Raw genomic sequence first — 20,813 nt, 5'->3', positions numbered from 1 at the left:
TTCACATTGGTTGAGTGAAGAGCAAGTACTTTATATGGGGATCCTTTAATAAACATATATTGTAGAGCTGCTACTAGCAGTTATTTAAGTAATCGATTAATCTAACTATTATTTTATCGATTCATCTGATAAATCTTTACCCCCCCCCCCCCTCAAACTTAGTGCTTCTGAATCAAATGATTCGTCTTTAGTATTTCCCTCAGCCTAGATGCATTGGGACATTTTCCTGCCACCAATGAAACATTTAGAAACACAGATGCAGTCATTTTATATTGATTCTTTTTTGTAACCAAATGATTTGATTCAGTCGATTAATCATGACACCTCTGATATATTGGTGCACATGCCATGTACACTCCACACATACACAAACCTGATTGCCCTGTCATTATCTTTGCTGCCATAGCAACACGCTATGTGAGACTGGAAAATTGACCGGAAATGGACCTATCTCAAACCCCACCCTCTTTTCTTGATCCTCCAATCACAACTGTTGCTTTCCTCGGAAAAGCAAGTTGGAGGAGGCATGGCACCATCCCATCACACCAACATTAGTTGGTTTTGTTCACACTTCACTTGAACCCTGGTTTAAGATTCACACCTGAATATGAGTTTCATAACAGCTTATTGATAGATAGTCTTTCAACCCTTATAACAGTGTTCATTAGGTGTTCATTCAATAGTGTTTTTTAAGTTATTCTCATTTTGCAGACATGATCACTCACTCACTCACTCACTCACTCACTCACTCACTCACTCACTCACTCACTCACTCACTCACTCACTCACTCACTCACTCACTCACTCACTCACTCACTCACTCACTCACTCACTCACTCACTCACTCACTCACTCACTCACTCACTCACTCACTCACTCACTCACTCACTCACTCACTCACTCACTCACTCACTCACTCACTCACTCACTCACTCACTCACTCACTCACTCACTCACTCACTCACTCACTCACTCACTCACTCACTCACTCACTCACTCACTCACTCCTACCTGCCAGGCTTGTTGATGTACTTGTGCAGTCTGGCTTTGACCTCGTCGTAGGTGAGGAAGGCCATGTATCCTGGGTGAGTCACCGCCAGGAAGTTCCAGTTCCTTAGAATGGACCCCCACGGCTGGATGGGCAGAGACAAAGGGAACAGATGTTAGGACACACACGGACACACACACGGACACACACACACACACTAGGGGTGTGGAAATGTCTCAATTCTATGCATCGCAATGCGGACGTGGGCGATTCTGCATCGATGCAGTGGCAGAACATAATCGATTATTATTATATATATATTTTTTTACTCTCTTGCTAGATTTTATGTTCTTTTACAATGTAGCGCTTGAGATTTGCTCCACAACTATAAAGCGCCCTACAAATCAAATATAGTATTATTATTATTATTATTAAGGCTAGTGCTCTGGTCATGCATCCACTCAACTCATAGAAAATACAGCATCAGGCTATTCTAAAAGTATTGATACTAATCAAATGGAGTATTGAACCATTTTTAACAGCTGGCCCTGGGTATTGAGATACCTTTCTAGTATCTGTATCATGCAACACTAGTAAAGACATTTATTTTGACATTCTCATTTAAGAACTTTCTAAATAAAAGTTAATTTATCTGAATGCTTGTGTTAATAGATGAAAAAGTAGCCATGTGCAGTAGGGATGTCCGATATTATCGGCCTACCGATATTATCGGCCGATATCGGCATTAAATGTGATGTCGGAAAATATCGGTATCGGTTGTCATATACATTTTATATACATTTCTATAACCTTTATTTACCCAGGCAAGCAAGTAAGAACAAATTCTGATTTTATTTATTGTCAAAAGTATGCATAATGTTGTGTTAATTCCACAACAAGAGATATGTAATTGTAATATGTATTTGGGGGGGGGGAAACCCTGCATATATCGGTATCGGTTGATATCGGTATCGGAAATTAAGAGTTGGACAATATCGGTATATCGGTAAAAAAGCCAATATCGAGCATCCCTAATGTGCAGCTATATAGATTATAAAATTGAGGATGTAATATATTATTGAGCTGCATCGAGATGCATCGTAGATTCAAATTGAATCGTGAGGCCAGTGAAGATTCACAGCTCTAACACACACACACACACACACACACACACACACACACACACACACACACACACACACACACACACACACACGCACACACACACACACACACACACACACACACACACACACACACACACACACACACACACACACACAAGGGCGATTGCTGATATGGAGTGATGGATCTAACTAAGTATCCGCAGCTTTTAAGCCCTCAGAAATAATGACAGAAATGATGAACGGGCACAGCAAGGTATCCTGATATAGCCTACTGATATACTGTATTACGTAGAGCAATGCAAAGAGGACTACTATAACTACCTCACACCACACTGTCGTACAACAAACATATTTCATGAATGTTCATAGCAAATGTTTTGACTGTACAACTCATTTGAAAATGTAATGTTTGGCTTGATGGTGATGCTAAAAGAAATATCACAGGGTCATCAAAAGTTTCCTCCTCTATGGATCATAAATAAATGTACAGCAAATTGTATGGCAATCCAGCCATACCACTGCAGTGACTGTATGGCTAACGGGTCAGGAGGCTCATCTGAAATGTGAACGTTTGGCCTAATGGTGGCACTAGAGGAAAGGTCATGGGGTCACAAGAATCTATGGAGTCATGCATGTTCACAGCAAATATGATGGGAATCTGGCCATTACTTTGAGATATTTTGTTGATAAACACAAACAAACGAGGGCAAAAACACAACATAAAAACACTGAATGTCTTATGTCACTCTTTCAACGTACTAGAGTGCATCTATTGAAGCCTCACAAACATAGGCTATCGACTATCGACCATCACATCCTCCTCAACTGTCTACTCTCCATCTGACTTTCTGACTCTGCCCTCAACTGGTTCCAATCATACCTCTCCGACAGAACTGAGTATGTCTCCTTGGGAGGGAAAAAATCCCGGACCCTCCCTGTCACCTGTGGTGTCCCCCAAGGATCCGTCCTCGGCCCCGTCCTCTTTACCCTCTACCTGCTCCCCCTCGGCCGTGTCATCAGCCAGCATTGAATCTATTTCCATTGCTACGCTGATGAACTTAAAACTGACTCACCCCCCTCTGCAGCCCTGCCATCACCATCCCCATTGAAGGAAATCTGTGTTTTTCAATGTATGTAATGTATATATTGGGGGGAGATGACATCATCTAACGGTGCTAGGTCAGAGAGGTGGATGTGCAGGGTGGTGGAGGCGGTGAGAGAATCACTGTATTTAGCAGCAGACTGAGCTAGAGCTCAGGGCATGCCGAGGTCGCCATCGGCACATAAACAACTGATAAGAAACAGCAGCAGGCAGAATGGTCAGAGGGAGTTTGACATGAATGAAACAGACGTTTCTAATGGGTGTTAAAGGTTGAAAGCAGTTACCATGACAGCGCGTCACATGACAACCAGGAGAGGGGCGGGGCCTGTCATTAATGATGATGATGATTATTATAATGTGAGTGTTCTTTCGCGTATGAGTTCGTTTTTTAGACACGAAGCTGACGCGAGCGGACGTGGATCAGAGACGTCCATCTCTCTTTCACCCTCACCGGTGGGGGAGGGGAGATGACACATCATCATTAGCTTCGGCTAACGGGAGAAGGGTTTTGGCTAACGACAAGGCCTTAGCCACCATTGGACTGAACAGCAGAAGAGACGATAGAATACTAGATTTAGTTTCCAAAGACGTTTTCAAGGACAATACGAAATGGGTAACATCTGAGGCTTTTGTTTATGTAATAAACAACGTTTTTCAAGAAAGGTACTACGCTGACGGTGCGAATTATTACGTTTACGGATTGCATTAAAGGAGAATGACAAAGATTGTACACCCAGTATGAGGAGACGTCGGAGAGATAAAACACAACGCAGAGTCAGCGGATGGAGAGGTGATAACACAAGCCAACAGATGAAGAGGTGATACTGGCTGATTGATCGAAATCTCTGCAGCCCTGCCATCATCATCCCCATCATCCACCCTCACTTCCTGCCTGGAGGAGATAAAGTTGTGGATGAAATCAAACTTCCTACAACTAAACAGCTCCAAAACCGAAGCCATCCTCATTGGTACCCCCCACCAGGTCCAATCTTCCCCCATAACCAGCATCTCCTTCTCCGACCATGACCTTCCCCTCTCATCCACCGTCACCAACATGGGTGTGAAAATTGACCCTCACCTAAACTATGAGGCCCACATCAAACACCTATGCAAAACCTCCTTTTTCCAAAAACATTTCCAAAATCCGTCCAACACTCACCCTCCCAGATGCTGAAAAACGTGTCCACGCCTTTGTCTCCTCCAGGCTGGATTACTGTAACGCACTTCTCATCGGGATTCCTAGCAAGAGCCTCCAGAGGCTCCAATACATACAGAACAGCGCTGCTAGGATCCTGATGAGAGTGGGTAAGTACGACCACATCACACCCATCCTCCACTTACTTCACTGGCTCCCCATCACCACCCGGACTAAATACAAAATATCCCTTTTGACCCATCAGTGCATTCATGGAAATGCCCCCCCCCCCCCCCCCCCCCCCTACCTCAAAGATCTCCTCACCCCAGAACCCTCCACTCGTAACCTTCGCTCTGCCAACACCAACCCCCGCAGGACCAAGCTCTGCACCATGGGCGACTATCCTGAGACATTTGTATTGTGAGCCCATTCTTTTTTCAACACCTCCAGCATGCCTAATTGCAGGAACCGGCCAAAAGCAAGAGGGGGAAATCAGATTATCCTGTAGCACACAGAACAGGAAGCAACTAACACACTCCCGAGGTCAGATCAGACATCTCATTTAGATGAGAATTACGCTTCCTGGAATAACACTGGTCAGATTTCCCAATGTAAAGTCTGCACGCTCAAATCCAAGTGGTGCAAGAATTGAACTCCATCGATGTAAAAGCTAAAGCCAACCAACTAGAAGGTTAAACGAAAGGTTACTCGTGTCCTATTCCGCACTCCAGACCTCTTGTCCACTTCTTGTGAAAATGAGCTGAGAGAGACCGGTGAAGTGGTGTAACAGCACAGAGAGAGACCGATGAAGTGGTGTAACAGCACAGAGAGAGACCGATGAAGTGGTGTAACAGCACAGAGAGAGACCGATGAAGTGGTGTAACAGCACAGAGAGAGACCGGTGAAGTGGTGTAACAGCACAGAGAGAGACCGATGAAGTGGTGTAACAGCACAGAGAGAGACCGGTGAAGTGGTGTAACAGCACAGAGAGAGACCGATGAAGTGGTGTAACAGCACAGAGAGAGACCGATGAAGTGGTGTAACAGCACAGAGAGAGGCCGGTGAAGTGGTGTAACAGCACAGAGAGAGACCGATGAAGTGGTGTAACAGCACAGAGAGAGACCGGTGAGGTGGTGTAACAGCACAGAGAGAGACCGGTGAAGTGGTGTAACAGCACAGAGAGAGACCGGTGAAGTGGTGTAACAGCACAGAGAGAGACCGGTGAAGTGGTGTAACAGCACAGAGAGAGAGATGAAGTGGTGTAACAGCACAGAGAGAGACAGAGTCTGAGTTTTTCAATGGCCGATGCTGATGCCCAAATTTAGAGAACAGTGCGGCCGCTGGCTGATATATAATGATATATATAATTTTCTTTTTGCATCTGATAAAACACAACAATTTAATAATACTAACAAATGAGACACAAACTTGCCGAACATAAAATAATATTTATTTAACACTAATGTTATATTCTGTCTGCATTGTCTCTGTTAGATGATGATAATAATAATAATAATAATAATAATAATAATAATAATAATAATAATAATAATAATAATAATAATAATAATAATAATAATAATAATAACAATAACAATAATAACAATAATAATAATAATAATAATAATAATAATAATAATAATAATAATAATAATAATAATAATAATAATAATAATAATAATAATAATAATAATAATAATAATAATAATAGTGGGGAAAACAGAGAAACAAAAGGAGATAAGTAGATCTGCTCTCTGTCTCTGCAGTGCACTTATTTAAAATGTTTCACTCATCTCATCATCTACCAAGTGACTAACGTTGTGACGGAGCGGAGATTCTGTCACACAAATCCACTACGGTCAGTCATTAAACACTGTGCCAAGACAGCTTGGTGTACTGAAGCTACTACTGTCAGTCATCAAACACTGTGCCAAGACAGCTTGGTGTACTGAAGCTACTACTGTCAGTCATTAAACACTGTGCCAAGACAGCTTGGTGTACTGAAGCTACTACTGTCAGTCATTAAACGCTGTGCCAAGACAGCTTGGTGTACTGAAGCTACTACGGTCAGTCATTAAACACTGTGCCAAGACAGCTTGGTGTACTGAAGCTACTACTGTCAGTCATTAAACACTGTGCCAAGACAGCTTGGTGTACTGAAGCTACTACTGTCAGTCATTAAACACTGTGCCAAGACAGCTTGGTGTACTGAAGCTACTACGGTCAGTCATTAAACACTGTGCCAAGAGAGCTTGGTGTACTGAAGCTACTACTGTCAGTCATTAAACACTGTGCCAAGACAGCTTGGTGTACTGAAGCTACTACTGTCAGTCATTAAACACTGTGCCAAGACAGCTTGGTGTACTGAAGCTACTACGGTCAGTCATTAAACACTGTGCCAAGACAGCTTGGTGTACTGAAGCTACTACGGTCAGTCATTAAACACTGTGCCAAGACAGCTTGGTGTACTGAAGCTACTACGGTCAGTCATTAAACACTGTGCCAAGAGAGCTTGGTGTACTGAAGCTACTACTGTCAGTCATTAAACACTGTGCCAAGACAGCTTGGTGTACTGAAGCTACTACGGTCAGTCATTAAACACTGTGCCAAGAGAGCTTGGTGTACTGAAGCTACTACTGTCAGTCATTAAACACTGTGCCAAGACAGCTTGGTGTACTGAAGCTACTACTGTCAGTCATTAAACACTGTGCCAAGACAGCTTGGTGTACTGAAGCTACTACGGTCAGTCATTAAACACTGTGCCAAGACAGCTTGGTGTACTGAAGCTACTACGGTCAGTCATTAAACACTGTGCCAAGACAGCTTGGTGTACTGAAGCTACTACGGTCAGTCATTAAACACTGTGCCAAGACAGCTTGGTGTACTGAAGCACAGACAAACAAACAGAGAGAAAAGCAACATGTGTCTGCAGAATTGTTTTGTTTATTGGCCTCAATGTCGATTAAATGCAGATTATCTCAAAATGTAAAATATCAGCCCAAATGAATCACTATAGATAAGTGTATCATCACTATAGAGAAGTTTATCATCACTATAGAGAAGTGTATCATCACTATAGAGAAGTGTATCATCACTATAGAGAAGTGTATCATCACTATAGAGAAGTGTATCATCACTATAGAGAAGTGTATCATCACTATAGAGAAATGTATCATCACTATAGAGACGTGTATCATCACTATAGAGAAGTGTATCATCACTATAGAGAAGTGTATCATCACTATAGAGAAGCAACAGTTCAGTCTTTATTTTTATCCCAGAGGGCAACTTGAACTGTAGCAGCAAAAACAAAGATAGACAAATTGCATACAAACAAATATGATAAGGAACAACACGATACCAGGCACGCGGGAAGCCAGTCAGACTTGGGGGTGCGGGTCGGAGTCGGAGATAAATAATAATAATAATAACGTCATATTAAATGCATGCGCGTTTCCATTCATTTGAAAGATCAATATTTTACACTACAACAGACAGGTTATTATTATTAAAGAAATCAGATATTCGTTTTTGAGACATTTCTTTTCTGAGACACAAGTAAACACACTCTCCACTTCAGTCAGTCCTCCCTCTCTGCAATTCGTTCCCGCATACAACATCGCAGACAGATATATTCCTTTACTGCGCGTCCCAAAAACTATTCCAGGCCGCAATTTTTTTTACCAACGTTTTTCCAGTTCCGCGTTGACGCTTCCAGTTCCGCGTTGACGCTTCCAGGCCGCGTCTATTCGAATCCCAACTGGTTCATGCATCGGCTACACGCTGCTTTAATAACACTGCATTATCGAGACAGCGCCCCTATGAGGATCTGGCAATGAATTCCAAGAATAGGGTAAATCTCCAGTGCCGCTCCGCTCTGTGACATTGAGTAGCCTCGGTATTACAATGGAATAAAGGCCAAAACAACCTTGCAGTTGCAGTTACACTCCCCGCCAGCAGGGGGTGCTGTCGCACCCACCGCACCCCCACTTCCCGGGTCCTTGCACGATACATTACAAATATGTAATAAGAAATACTGCAATAATAATAAAGTGCTCAAAACGGAGAAGAATAACACCTTCACCTTCTACATCAGGTTTGGCAGACAGACCTCCTACTTTGTTTATCCTGTAATTTTGTCACATGCAAAGTACATGTAAAAGGCAGTGAACTCAGTAAGAATAATATAATAAGAACAATAAAACACAAAAAAAGAGTATTAAAAGTATTGCAACTAAATAACACACACATGTTTATGAATGTATCATTGTACGTCATTGAACGATCGTACAGGAAGTCATCAGAGTCTTCCGTCAGTCATGGCTGCCCTCTGATCCATGATTCCCAGCCAGTGAATCAGATGCTCAAGCTGCATGAGGCTGAGCGAGAAGGGACTCCCCCGACTGACACACACATCGGTCTGCTGTGGTCATCTGTTCCAGGGAGGGTCTCCTAGTGGTTCAGTGAACCATGTAATTGCACCGTCTCCGTCTCCCTCTCTCTCTCTTTATCTCTCTCTTTCTCTCTCATTCTCCACTGTGATCACATAAAGCAGAAATGTCCTAAAAAACGAAACCGAACAAAAAGAAAAAAGCGTCACTGAATCAATGCCCTCTCCCTTTTGGACTGTCCGTTCACTGCCACACTACCAAATTGTTAACCCGTTCACTGCCACAATACAGAAGGTTAACCCTTTCACTACCACACTACAGAAGGTTAACCCTTTCACTACCACACTACAGAAGGTTAACCTTTCACTACCACACTACAGACGGTTAACCTTTCACTACCACACTACATAATGTTAACCTTTCACTACCACACTACAGAAGGTTAACCTTTCACTACCACACTACAGACGGTTAACCTTTCACTACCACACTACATAATGATAACCTTTACTGGTATATGGGATATACCAGACCTGGAAAGTGATTTTGATTGGCAAGAAGCCTCGGCAAATGTTCGACTCACATCAAGGAACCCGGACCATCAACAAATCAATCTTAACTATATTCACAGGACATACTTGACTCCTATAAGACTGAAAAAAATTGGTCTTATACAAGACTCCAAATGCTCCTTATGTACAAATGGGGACGAGGGGACATTTATAAATGTTTATTTATGTACTGGGACTGCCCACCAGTTAAGATATTCTGGAAAGAGGTGACCCAGCAATTATCAAATCTCTTAATAATAATAATAATATAATAATAACCTGTACACCCCTCTGTATTACTGCTGAATGATGTTTTTGAGTGTGCAGTACATCCACAGCTAAAGAGATTGGTTTTATCGGGTATCACAGTGGCTAAAAAGCTGATAGCATCACGATGGTTCCAACCGGAAAAAATTTGCCGAAAGGTCTGGATTATTACATATCTCGATGTGATCTATCAAGAAATATCTACAGCAAGAATTTTGGGTCTCAATGAATCCAAAATAACATTGTGGTTAGAAGTGGTGGAGAAAATAAAAGCTAGCATATAATGGTAATGTCTGGTTAGGAGCGAGGGAAAATGGATGGATTATCCAATGGGGGGTCCGGGAGGGGGGGGTACGAGCTGGAGCATATGTGTGTAGGTTTTTAGATAACAGGTATTAAGGGTATATCCTATATAAGACAATTAACTAAAATGTGATTTCATTGGATGTGCACTGTCAACTAATGCTTGTATATCTTATCGTGTGTTGTCATGTTTGTTTATGTGTTTGTTTAAAAAAAATAATAAAAAAATAAAATACAAAAAAAATAATGTTAACCTTTCACTACCACACTACAGAAGGTTAACCTTTCACTACCACACTACAGAAGGTTAACCTTTCACTACCACACTACAGAAGGTTAACCTTTCACTACCACACTACAGAAGGTTATATATCGTATTTGCTTCGCGTCCCGCTCTGAGCCTTATTGAGATACCCCTTATCTCCTATGATACCTACTGTATCTCCCACAAACAAATACATGCACCCCACCTGTATGGGGCCCCGCCCCCATGGTGGCACCGCCCATATAACTGTGACTCTGGTCACCAAATACTCTTCCTCTATTTTCGTACTGGCTGCGTGCACCATTCGTTAACTAGCAGGATGAAAAAGATCAGAGTCATAATGTTGAAAGCTTACCGGAGGTTGCTGGCCCCTGGCATCTTCAACGCATGTTTTCGGCGACACGACGGGCCTATGTTGATGTTCCTCGTTTGATGACAGCACATCGAGGTTCAGCTGTACAAGACTGGCTGTCGGGCCAGCTTGTACTCAGGTAGGCCCTGTGTCTTCAGGCATGGGTATTAGTGTTAGTAATGCTGGTTTGTTTTGTTACACAACCATGTTGTGTGTTGGCGCCGGGGGCAGGATGGTTTGGTGAACGTTCACTGCAGGGAACGGTTTCCAAGCTGTCTTGGGCGTGCTGCTAAAACATCTAATGCTATGCTACATGCTATCGCTAATGCCGCATGCTATTACTACTGCTAATTGCTACGCTGTTCTAATGTCTCCGCCGTGAGATGTTGTCACTCTCCCTCCTCTTGCCCGGTTCATCAATGAAGGTCAGTCGGTAGCTGTTGTGGTTTTTTTTGCTGAGTCCTATTTACCTTTTTTCGGGTAAATGGGTTGACAACAGGGTAGGCCGTGGCTAGGTTTCCTAGCCAGGTATGTTACCTTGTGTTCCGGCGGGGTTTGTTGAACGGTGTTCCCATCTGGGTTGGCGTCGGGTAGTGGGGCTATGGGTCCAGCCGACATGGTAAACATGTTGCGTGTCTGTGCGCAGGCAATTGTTGTTCTGGGTCCCACATCGCCTCGCGCTAGGCTGCAGTAGTATAAGGGCAGGGACGCCTGGGAGAAATGTGAGGCCCTGTGCGTTTTTAGACGTGAGGCCCCCCACCCCCTGAGGCGGCCCTGTGTAGTGGGCTATTGTTTCGTTTTGTCACTCTGCTATGAGAAGGTCTGTCTTGCTACAGTTTTCTCTCCTCTCAACCATTCATACTGACGGTCAATCGGTATACTGGGGGAGTAGTGCGGGGGGGGGGGCTTTGTTTACCTTTTTTGGTAAATGGGCTAAACTAGGGCTGGTGTCCTGTTGTGAATATTTTGAATGAAGGCGGGACTAGTTCGCTCTGGTCCGTCTCCCCTTAACTTTGTGTGTATGGGTTTGCTCATTCTACAATATTTTGTGGTTTAGTTCTTTTATTCATTTAACCTTTTCATGGTGCACACCACAGTGGAGGTTGCTGTTTGCAATCACCACTGGTGCTCCGTGTTAACATCAGTCCTTTGTTTTTGACATATTGAAACAATGCCCCGCCCGGCCGACTCCATGGGTGGGTCGGCCTGGCGAGTGGCTGGTGGGCTGTTAAGGCTTGTACCGCCACGGTATGGAATTGGCAACGATTAGAACTGTGTTCGAATTGCTGTTTTTTTTCTATTAAAAAAATGGTGTCTGGTGGAGGGGCCTTGAGGGCCAGCCGACATCGACACATCGCGCAAGGTTGTTGACGTTATTAGCTTTGACCCAGCCGCAAGCTATAACCGCTCAGGGTTCCCCTCTCCGCAGGGGATTTTTGGTCTTCTGCTGGAGCGCGGGCGGTATTGTCCTAGGCCCTACACCGCCTCACACCGCGCAGCCAGAAGAAGAGAGAGCACGGCCTCGTCAGCGGCGATGACGAGGCCCTCGACAGGCGGCCATGTTTTTCCCCGCCGGAGGTATCCTGGGCGTTGATTCGACAGGTGTCCACAAGGCCGACAGCCTTGGCGGCCGAGGGATCGGCCATGTAGGATGGGTTCGGCTTGAACAAACAAGCCGTCACCGTCCAGCCGCGAGCAGCCCGCTCTCCGATCACTCCCTTCCCCAACACCAGCGGAAGAAGTGGGCTCTGATTGTTTCCTTTGGCTGCGGGCCGCGTGCCTTCGTTGATGCGCGGGCGGCCCCCCCTTTTCGCTTCTCATGGGGACAGGGGCTGACACCCAGTTGATGGCTGAGCCTGGGTCTGTCCGTGAGAATGTTGTGCTGTCAAGCGGCTCCCACACCTTGAACTGTGTTGGTTGAGCCTGGTGTTACGTCTGTCAACGTAAGTGTTGTCAGCAGGGGGGCTCGAAACCTTTTGAGGCACACAGTGCGGGCTTCCCCGGCCTCGCCTTCGCCAGGCCAGGTATCATGTTGGTGCCTCCCACTCCTGAAATATTGGCAAGTGGTTGCAGCTCACATGATTTGGGGTGGTAGTAATATCACTGCAGGGCTACGGTGTGTAGGAACCCATGGGGGCCTTACACCTTGCATGTCCGGCTGCAGAACAACTCCTTCAGCATGTTCTGGAGGGGTGTACAGTGGGGGGGCTTTTTTCATCGGAAGCCCCCCGTATCAGACCGGCCCTTTCTGTCGGGGTTCCCCCTTGGGTGCGATTGCCTCGTGGGTGGTGTCAGGGTCAGGTGTTCCGACACGGAACGCGCTCCTCGCACGGTTCCAGGGTTGGCTACGCACAGCGGGGGGACCGGGCCAACTATCTACAGTTCCTGGCGGACCTGCGCCACGTGACGGCGGGTGCGTTGGGAGTGTCATCACATATGACTACGGCAGTACCATATGTCGAGGTGGATGGAGAGAACGCTGTGGCGGGGACTTGTGTTTACACAACCCCACCCGTTTTCAGGTTTGGTACAGACCCTATTGTCAGGGTCTCCAGCAGTGACAGCTCTGGTCAACGAAATACAATCTCTGTGGACGAAGCAAGCCATCGTCGTGGCGTTCTCCTCCCGGTGTTTTCTGCCCGAGAAGTTGGGAGGGAGGGGTGTAAGACCCAGGCTGGACCTGTCCCATGGGAAGGTTCAGCATTTTTTGGATCGTCTCCTACCTGTTGAACACTGTCAGGTGGGGGTCTGGTTCTCCTCCATAGACCTGTAGGATGCGTATGCGCATCCCCGATCTTCCATCCTAGGGCTTACCTACGCTTCCTTTGCAGGGTTAGCGTATGAGTACCAGAGGCTGCCGTTCGGTTTTCTCTGGCTCCCCGCATCTTCACCAAGTGCGTGGAGGCCGCACTGGGGCCTCTGCGTCGTCCGGGGTTACGGAGTGTTCTGCCCTGATGACGTTCTGGTCCTTCGCGGTCAAGGTGGATCGTCAGGTCTCGTACCAGGCAGGTCTCTACCAGCCTGGGGTTGCTGTAGACTGGATGTAGAGTACTCCTCTTCCCAGTCAACGGTTGGAGGGCTATGGGCATCCATCTCAGAGCGTGTCGTCCTCCTCCTCACACTAGTGAGTTAGATGCGGGCCTTCACCTGTCATGTCCAGTCCGTGCTTGGGGATTTACCTCAGCCGTACTCAGGACTTCAGGGTTACCGACCAGCTGTCGGGAGGTTTCGTCCTAGGACGGTTACGGCGCTGTCTCACGTCGCGTTTTCACCGACGCCTCCCTCGCTGGTGACGCGTCGGGCCAACGCAGTAGGGGGCAGCTGGCAAACCATGCTGCCCGGTCTGCGCTACGTTCAATGTGTTGGTGTTGAAAGCGGTCCTTCTGGTCCACAAATGGTGTTGATCAGGACGGACGATACGACGTCAGTGTCGTGTATCGACAGACAGGGAGGAGTACGCTCCCCCTGTCTGCACCAGGCGGCGGGCGGCTGGCTATGGGCGTCCTCCATCTGCGCGGCCTGAGGGCTCCCCACATCCCCGGCAGGGAGAATGTGGGTGCAGGTGTACTGTCGCGGGGCGGTCCTCATCCTGACGGGTGAGGATTACGTCTGGACATGGCCAGGCAGGTCTGGGACCGATGCCGTGCCGCCAGGGATTCTTCCCCATACATCTGTTAGGTCAGTTGTTGGGACGGGTACGTTGAGGGGCGCAGGTTCTTGATCCTGATGGTGTTACCATCTGGAATGCGCATGCTCCCTCCACTGTCGCGCTTACGCGGGCAGATGACGTATGTTCCAAGTGTGGTGTAAGGCGGGGGGCCGGGACTCAGTCTCCTGCCCCCTGGATGCTGTCCTTAGTTACCTCCAGTCTCTCCTTGATAGACTGTCGGCTTCGACGGTGAGGGTATATGCAGCAGCTATATCCTCCTATCATGAGGGGTTTGAGGGGATGTCTTGTTCAGCCACCCTCTTGTGAAGCGTTTCCTGCTTGGCGCTCGACGCGTTAAGCCGGTGCAATGCTCCTTGGCTCCGACTTGGGATCTTCAATTGGTCCTCGGTCGGTTGTCCTTGGCCCCGTTTGAGCCGCTCGAGCAGGCGCCGTTGGGACAGCTGTCCTTCAAGACCGCGTTCCTACTGGCTGTCACTTCCGCTAAACGCGTAGGTGAGCTCTGTGCTCTCTCGGTACGTCCAGAGTGCCTGTCTTTTCGGACCGATTGCGGTGTCACTCTGCGACCTAATCCTGCTTTCGTGCCTAAGAATATCCGGAGTTCCTTCCGCTCCCGGGATATTGTGGTTCAGGCGTTTCGTCCTCCTCCTCACACTAGTGAGTTAGATGCGGGCCTTCACCTGTCATGTCCAGTCCGTGCTTGGGGATTTACCTCAGCCGTACTCAGGACTTCAGGGTTACCGACCAGCTTTTTGTCTGTTACGGTGGGGCTTGTGCTGGTAAGGCACTGTCGGAGCAGCGCCTGTCCCATTGGTTGTGCGAGGGTATTACCCTCTGCTACACGTTGGCTGGGCAGGATCCCCCTGGGGGCATCAGGGCGCACTCCACTCGTGGGGTGGCTGCCTCTGCCGCTCTCCTGGGTGGGGCCTCGGTGGAGGACATCTGTGCTGCAGCTTCATGGTCCTCCCCGGGCCCCTTTGTAAGGTTTTACCTCATGGACATGACCGGGGGTTCTGTCTCCCAGGCGGTTCAGGGGTCTGTGTCCTTGGTCGGGTAGCAGGAGTGTATGGGTATGGGCCACAGTGTGTTGAGTCACACGTGGTTCCGCCTGTACGGTGTGTTCAAGGGGTTCTAGTTCCCTCTTCTTCGCATTCAGGTGGAGTTGACTGCGCCCCCCCTTCATTAGGAAGGATGGGGTGACAGGGCTCCCCGCACCCCTTGATGTGGGCTTACGGGTCCTCAGGGGGTACATTTGTCGGGCCTCGCGTCCGCTCTTCCCCATATCTCAATAAGGCTCAGAGCGGGACGCGAAGAAAATACGATATATAACGATAGGTTATGTAGATAACCTAGTTATATTAGTATTGGCTGAGCGTCCCGCTCTGCGCGGCCCTGAGTTCCCTCTTGAGGGATCTTTTCCTGGGACGGGATTTGGCGAGGAAGAGTGTTTGGTGACCAGAGTCACAGTTATATGGGCGGTGCCACCATGGGGGCGAGGCCCCATACAGGTGGGGTGCATGTATTTGTTCGTGGGAGATACAGTAAGTATCATAGGAGATAAGGGGTATCTCAATAAGGCTCAGAGCGGGACGCAGCTCAGCCAATACTAATATAACTAATATATCGTTAACCTTTCACTACCACACTACAGACGGTTAACCTTTCACTACCACACTACAGACGGTTAACCTTCTGTATTGTGGCAGTGAAAGGGTTAACCATTTGGTAGTGTGGCAGTGAAAGGGTTAACCATTTGGTAGTGTGGTAGTGAAAGGTTAACCATTTGGTAGTGTGGTAGTGAAAGGGTTAACACACATACCTCAATGTTAGTTCATGAACAGTCAAGCACTGATAACAGCTGTGCAGGGAATTGCTGGTCCATCAATATTAAATGTTGTTTGTTTCTTTAACACCACACTGTGATGACGTGGCCGTGCAGCGAGCCAGAAGAAAGCCTGGATCCTGCCAAAATAATCTCTTTGTGTGACCACACAGTTGTATTTTAAGTAACACATGCATGTGTAGTTAAGCGTGCCAAACTGTGCAAATGTTCTATGAAATTAAAAATATTGCCTCAAGAAGACCTCACCACGCATTCAACCACACACGCAATCTTGATGCCACATGGGCCAGTAATCTGTTGAGAGGAAGAACCACACACACACATCCAAAATCTCAACCAGGTAATAAAGTGTTATTTTTAACACACTGGTTTGCTTTGGTTCTATGTATTTTGCTATGACTCCATCACAGTCATTGTAAAGGTCCATCTGCTATAATGGGGGACTGTATTCAAAAGTGGTATTTTTAACACACTGGTTTGCTCCCATAGTGCAAATGAATGAGCTTTTAAAAAAAAAAACGTTTTGGTTCTATGTATATTTCCCTATGTGTTATATAGGCGTTATATAGGGACGCTGGAGTCCTTACCAAAGCCACGAAAACACAAATTGTCCCGGCCAAAAAAGTTGCAGAATGAAAACTGCAGTTTTAGTATTATAATTCACAACACTGTGGTTTTACAAAACAGAGTATTTTTTATCTGTAGCGAGAGTGTAGCTAGACAGCTGCACTATCCAATATCCAATATCAACAACCTGGACTTCCCAGGCATCAGGATCATCTGATGCTCTTTGTAGGTCATCAAATAGTATTCACGCTCAAATTAGTGCAAACTAATAATTCTGCTCACACACTTTGTGTGCTCGCATTATTAAGTGTCGCTACCAAAGCTCAAAACAAACCTATGCCACTGTATATCGCTATGACTCTATCACAGCCATTGTAAACGTCAATCTGCTATAATGGGGGACTGTATTAAGTATGGCAGCCCCCAGCACCAAATGTTACAGCTAACTCTAGTTAGTGTTAATCAAATATGGTCTTTGATTAACAGTAGCTGGCGTTAGTTGTGAGAGAAAACGGTGCTTTTTCAATGTATGTGATGTATAGATTGGGGAGATGACTACAGCTAAAATGGTAGATCGAAATGTGCATGGAAGCAGGAGACGGTGATAGAACGGTGGTGGAACCAGTGGTTTCACAGGCACAGGCCGCGTCAGCGAGGGTTTTGTTATGAATTCCTTAGAAGAACATCTGAGATTAGAGTGTACTGTCTCCCAGGACAGGAGGGAGAGAGGTTCATCTTAATGAAACGTGAGTTTATTAGTGTTAAAGGTTATGCAGTTGTCATGACAACACGTCGCATGACAACCAGAAGGCGGGGCCGTCGTTGCGACGACGAACATCTATAAATCGAACGGTGTTTCCGGGTGTAAGGCAGACTAAAATCTGACTGAGACTAAGAGGGAAGAAACCAGAAGAGACTCTCTCCTCTCATTGAGAGAGAGGGGGGGGGGGGGGGAGAATGGCACATCACCAGTAGCTTCGGCTACCACGAGGATGGTCTTAGGCTAACGACTAGGCCTGACCACTATTGGACTGAATAACAAAAGGACAATCTGAACACACCGAGAGATCATTAGAATAGACTCTTCAAGGACGATACAATTTGATAACATCTGATTACGAGGTTCTGTTTATAGCAATAAAACAACGCTTCTCCTCATAAGGTATCTCACAGTGTCGAAGTGTCGAATTCTTACGGAGGTGGAGAAGTATTATGGTTTATGGATTGCACTAACGGGGGGGAGATAAGGATCTTATCTACCAGTATCGGAGACGTCAGGACCATTAAAAGTACACAACGCAGAGGAATTGGATGGAGGGCCAAACAGACGAAGACGTGATACTGGCCAGTTTGATCAGAATCTTACAGTTGATGCCGTTGGGACCCGGATTTGCAAGAGATTAAAACAACGGGAACAGTTGGTTGTTGATGACAGCCGGATTTGCAAGAGATAAGAACAACGGATAAAGACTTTTTCAATAATGGGGCGACAGTGGACAACAGTCATCAATGTGTGGGAGAATCATGATCGAAGCAAGGCCGGCCAGCCCTGGGAGAGAGCGGCGAGTCGAGCGGTCAGGAGGCGAACCAGCGCTGTAGGGGAAACAGCGCTCCGATCAAAAATGTGAGTTCACTGTGCACACGGTTGTTTTGATTTTAAGCCAAATAAAAACGAACAGATAGTGAATCCGTAAACGTAAACATTTCTAGTTCGACAGAGAGAATGCCAGCTGTAATAATATGAGCAGAGAACCATGGTGAAAATCGAGGGTGTTATCTACAGAGAATGAAAAGCAAACGAGGCAGGCTGCACAGTTTTGGTTTAAGGAGGGTAAATGCGAGATGAGGAAAGGGGGGGGGGGGGGGCGCTTGAATCAGATAGAAAAATTGTTATGGCGGGACTGTTTTCATAACAGAAGGAAAGTCGAAAGGAGATTGTACCAGTGTGTATTATGTCCGATCAGGCAAGAGTATTAGTCTGAGAAAGCGTCCCCTGATAATGGATAGGAAAGAGAGGAAAAACAGCTGTGTTTTTAGGCCTTGGAAGGAAGGGCAGCGTTTGTTTGTTGAGAGAGTAGCCATTTGCACCGAGTCAAAATGGCCGCAGAGCCACGAGGGGTTTAGAATCAGGAAGTGACACGTCAACTAAACCACCATAGAGGAGTAGGTCGCCACCTAGTGGTGGAGGGGGGGTAGTGCTGGGGAGTTTTCATTACCCATAGGGAAATATTTAGATATAGGCCTGTACTACCATCTAGTGGCGGAGGGGGGGTAGTGCTGGGGAGTTTTCATTACCCATAGGGGAATATTTAGCACAGAGATGGTGCAGTTATTTGAATGGGTTAATTATTGAATAAAGAGGGAGTTTGAATTCCAGTGGGGCCTTCTCACACCTAATAAATAGGCAGAGTCTTGAGGGGACACGTCACCAGAAAGAACTGGCGCGCGCTGGGGGTCACCCGTGGGACAAACGTAGAGCGCAGAGTGGGTATCGTTTAGCTGCTGGTGTCACGCCGGAAGACAACAAAACAGGGAACAGCCCTGTAGGATTAGATATGGGTGTTGAGAAGGTGGGGGACTAATAGAGAACAAATAGGGGCTTGCAGGGGAAAAAATATATAGAGAACGAGCTGCAGGCCCAAAGCCATGGTAGACTAATAGCAAAACAAGGGAAGTCGAATGGACAGACGACTGCCGGTGTTGTGTTTCTGCTTTCAAGGGGGGAATGACACCGACAGCGATGGAGATGGCCAGGAGACAGACTGGAGGAGGAGGAAGCCGCAGGGGCCAGGCACTGACGCCTGGTACACAGATGATCCACGACGAGAGAGAGGAGACGGCGGCGGTGGAGGAGCAGATGTGGAGAGGACAGCCAGAGACACTGAGCAGGAGCAGACCAGGGGAGACATTTTTGCCTAGGGGACCGCGCCCTGGAGGGGGGACCAGCTCAGGAAAGGAGCCGTCACTGAAAGGGGCCCTTGCCTAGAAGACGGGACCGGCCCGAGATGGGAGGTGTACTGTAAGAAAGGGAAGGGAGCGCTCTGATTTGGACGTGGGGTACCGAATAGGGGGGCCGAAGGGTTTAGGTGTGTCGTCTGAAAAGTTGCAATCTGTGTTTTTCTCTGTCTCTCTCTCTCTCTCTCCTCCATGACCGTTGTTTATCCTTTCTGGTTTGGGTGTGATGCGGGTAATGGAAAACAAAAGGAAAACAGCAGACAGCGGGGCCCTAATTGTTATGAGTCTATTTTTGTGTATAATTAATTGAAAAACCAAGTAGTCTTATGATTCTGAGGGGTGATAAGAATCAAGGGGGGATTGAGAGAAAACGGTGCTTTTTCAATGTATGTGATGTATAGATTGGGGAGATGACTACAGCTAAAATGGTAGATCGAAATGTGCATGGAAGCAGGAGACGGTGATAGAACGGTGGTGGAACCAGTGGTTTCACAGGCACAGGCCGCGTCAGCGAGGGTTTTGTTATGAATTCCTTAGAAGAACATCTGAGATTAGAGTGTACTGTCTCCCAGGACAGGAGGGAGAGAGGTTCATCTTAATGAAACGTGAGTTTATTAGTGTTAAAGGTTATGCAGTTGTCATGACAACACGTCGCATGACAACCAGAAGGCGGGGCCGTCGTTGCGACGACGAACATCTATAAATCGAACGGTGTTTCCGGGTGTAAGGCAGACTAAAATCTGACTGAGACTAAGAGGGAAGAAACCAGAAGAGACTCTCTCCTCTCATTGAGAGAGAGGGGGGGGGGGGGGAGAATGGCACATCACCAGTAGCTTCGGCTACCACGAGGATGGTCTTAGGCTAACGACTAGGCCTGACCACTATTGGACTGAATAACAAAAGGACAATCTGAACACACCGAGAGATCATTAGAATAGACTCTTCAAGGACGATACAATTTGATAACATCTGATTACGAGGTTCTGTTTATAGCAATAAAACAACGCTTCTCCTCATAAGGTATCTCACAGTGTCGAAGTGTCGAATTCTTACGGAGGTGGAGAAGTATTATGGTTTATGGATTGCACTAACGGGGGGGAGATAAGGATCTTATCTACCAGTATCGGAGACGTCAGGACCATTAAAAGTACACAACGCAGAGGAATTGGATGGAGGGCCAAACAGACGAAGACGTGATACTGGCCAGTTTGATCAGAATCTTACAGTTGCAACATTTGGTAACTGACCTCATGCTAACAGAGTTATTACATGCTTTGCATTGTGGGGTAGCCTTATCAAA

At 46.7% G+C, this 20,813-nt stretch overlaps 1 protein-coding gene across 4 annotated transcripts in view; it reads right to left on the bottom strand.

Moving 5' to 3' along the window:
• The window catches only part of cblb (Cbl proto-oncogene B, E3 ubiquitin protein ligase), a 172,061-nt gene that overhangs the window by 50,839 nt on the left and 100,409 nt on the right, over positions 1 to 20,813 (bottom strand). For 3 of the 4 annotated variants that reach the window (XM_084320300.1, XM_084320301.1, XM_084320303.1), the window contains exon 6: positions 1,012 to 1,133. In XM_084320300.1, coding sequence (XP_084176426.1) covers positions 1,012 to 1,133 — 122 coding nt within the window. The remainder of the gene's footprint in view (positions 1 to 1,011; positions 1,134 to 20,813) is intronic. The other variant, XM_084320302.1, reaches the window with a different exon arrangement.

The sequence above is a fragment of the Notolepis coatsorum genome (assembly GCF_963971535.1).
Source record: "Notolepis coatsorum genome assembly, chromosome: 8".
Classification (NCBI taxonomy): Eukaryota; Metazoa; Chordata; class Actinopteri; order Aulopiformes; family Paralepididae; genus Notolepis; species Notolepis coatsorum.
The sequence above is the reverse complement of the archived record's forward strand: the minus strand, read 5'-3'. Positions and strand labels throughout refer to the sequence as shown.